The 2,643-nt window shown below is 46.9% G+C and overlaps 1 protein-coding gene across 1 annotated transcript; it reads right to left on the bottom strand.

Annotated features, from left to right (window-relative positions):
• Window positions 1-247: 247 nt before the first annotated feature.
• Window positions 248-1,960, bottom strand: LOC135202771 (merozoite surface protein 2-like). Its single transcript, XM_064232234.1, has 4 exons — window positions 1,836-1,960; window positions 1,439-1,676; window positions 961-1,012; window positions 248-834 (listed from the first exon to the last, which is right to left on the bottom strand). The coding sequence occupies exons 1-4, from the start codon at window positions 1,958-1,960 to the stop codon at window positions 248-250; spliced, it is 1,002 nt and encodes a 333-aa protein (XP_064088304.1).
• Window positions 1,961-2,643: the final 683 nt, after the last annotated feature.

The following is a 2,643-nucleotide window of genomic DNA, read 5'->3' as shown; positions in this document are numbered from 1 at the left end:
TATCTCTCTCTCTCTCTCTCTCTCTCTCTCTCTCTCTCTCCCTCCACCCCATAACTCAGATAAAACAACTTTATACTGTTTCCCATTGGGGCCAGTTCCCGCGCCGGAAATGAAATTAGGAAAATGGGCGAATTGTTCAATCAAACGCAACTTTATATGGGTTTGACGAAGCCCGTAGACCGCTCCCTCTCCCAATTAATGCCTTTCCGTTAAATGAACCCAACTGAAGCCTTCAATAACGCATACGCTACTGCTTCTGCTCCTGCTCCTGCTTCTGCTTCTGCTCCTGCTCCTGCTCCTGCTCCTGCTCCTGCTCCTGCTCCTGCTCCTGCTTCTGCTTCTGCTTCCTGCTCCTGCTCTCCTTCTTCCTGCTCCAGCTCCTGCTTCTGCTTCTGCTTCTGCTCCTGCTCCTGCTCCTGCTCCTGCTCCTGCTCCTGCTCCTGCTCCTGCTCCTGCTCCTGCTCCTGCTTCTGCTCCTGCTCCTGCTTCCTCCGCTTCTTGCTCCAGCTCCATGCTTCTGCTCCTGCTTCTGCTTCTGCTCTGCTCCTGCTCCTGCTCCTGCTTCTCCTTCTGCTCCAGCTCCTGCTTCTGCTCCTGCTTCTGCTTCTGCTCCTGCTCCTGCTTCTCCTTCTGCTCCAGCTCCTGCTTCTGCTCCTGCTTCTGCTCCTGCTCCTGCTTCTGCTCCTGCCTCTGCTCCTACTACTGCTTCTGCTCCTGCTCCTGCTATTCCTTCTCCTTCTGCTTCTGCTCCTGCTTCTGCTCCTACTACTGCTTCTGCTCCTGCTATTCCTTCTGCTTCTGCTTCTGCTCCTGCCTCTGCTCCTGCTTCTGCTACTGCAGTGTACCCATGTTTGTAAGCTGTACCTACTATATAACCCAGGTAGGGCCCTTACTCGGTTTCATTGAAAGTGAAGCCTCCTACAATACAGATCCTACTGAACCCTGCTTCTGTACACTAACCATGGGCTTCTGCGGCTCTTGCTACTACTCTGCTACTGCAGTGTACCCACGTCTGTAAAGTGCAATTGAGAGCTACTGCTCTTAATGCTGTTTCCGCTACTGTGGTGGTGCAACCTTATCTGTAAACTGTACCCATGAGTATCTGCTGCTTCTGCTACTGCTACTGTTACTGTTACTACTTCTGTTTCTGCTGTAGTTTAATCTTATCTGTAAACTGTACCCATGAGTATCTGTTGCTTCTGCTACTGCTACTGTTAATGTTACTACTTCTGTTTCTGCTGTAGTTTAATCTTATCTGTAAACTGTACCCATGAGTAGCTGCTGCTACGGCTACTGATACTGATACTGCTTCTGCTTTTGCTGTGGTGTACCCTTATCTGTAAACTGTACCCAAGGGTACCTGCTGCTTCTGCTACTGCTTCTGCTTCTGCTGTAGTGTACCCTTATCTGTAAACTGTACCCATGAGCATGTGCTAACCCTGCTTCTGTTGCCGCTGTATAGTGTTCCCTCGTCTGCAAACTGTAACCATGAGCTTCTGCCACTCCTGTAACCATATTCATGAGCTTCTGCTGTTCCTGCTACTGTTTCTGCTGCTGTAGTGTCCCCGCGTCTGCTGCTCCTGCTACTACCACTGATGCTGTGGTGTAGTACCCGCGTCTGTAACTGTACCCATGAGCTTCTGTAGCGCCTGCTACTGTTACTGGTGTTCCCACGTCTGTACAATGTCACCATGAACTACTCCTATGACCCATAACCTCTACCCTTGCTTTTCTTCTTTCCCAGTTCTCGTGAGCTGTAACCCATTCCTTGTTATCTGTGAAGAGTAGAGGCTGTATTTTACACTTGTCTTCTTGTGTCTGCCCTGGAAAGATACCTCAAAAATGGTCGAGCAGAATTAGATGGCAGTATGTGAAAACTTTGGAGTTGTCGCCCGGTCCCCTTCGCCCGACTTTCCTTGGGGACACCGATGAAGATTTTAAGGTATTCATCTTGTGACATGACGCAATATTTTTCATTGCCGAATATTCGAAGTTAGAGGTAAGTTCTCCACTGAGTTTTGTGTGTGTGTGTGTGTGTTATTAAGGATATGGTGGACGTTTACTGCTCAGCTATTTAAGGTAATATGATAAAGCTGACACGCCTCTTTAAAAAAAGGGCAGGTTAAATAATTCCGGAAATACACAGAGAGGCAGCGACATTTTCTGCCCTTGGAATCAATGTTTGACCACCAAGTTAGTGACGTCATTATCTGAACTCAATTAAATAATTAATATCATTATTATTATGTGGGGGAGACTGCGCTAAAAGAAAAAAGGGTCCAGTTATACCCAAGTTAACGATCCGTTCGCTTTCTTGGGATAAACGATTGAATCGTTCAATTTGGGTCTAATTCGAACCCTGACGTCGAAGTTTCTTAAATTGAGAAAGTTTTTTAACGACATTCCATATTTATATTTCCATATTAGGGGGTTGGTGGTGGGTGATAGGAGGGGGATTCCATTATTGCCATTGACATTCTATCGCCTTTTATTTCTCTAAATGATCCTTTCGCTTAATTCACCGCACATTCTTAATTGTTCCGTAGAATTGTCTTCGATTGCCAAAGTTTGTAACGGCTGTCCGTAATTAGAATCTGGTTCTGAGAGGAGGGCCGTTATAAAGGTCCGTATTTCATACCTGAT

The sequence above is a fragment of the Macrobrachium nipponense genome, chromosome 33, assembly GCF_015104395.2.
Source record: "Macrobrachium nipponense isolate FS-2020 chromosome 33, ASM1510439v2, whole genome shotgun sequence".
NCBI classification, from domain to species: Eukaryota; Metazoa; Arthropoda; class Malacostraca; order Decapoda; family Palaemonidae; genus Macrobrachium; species Macrobrachium nipponense.
Note: the sequence above shows the minus strand (reverse complement) of the source record. Positions and strands in the feature narration are given on the sequence as shown.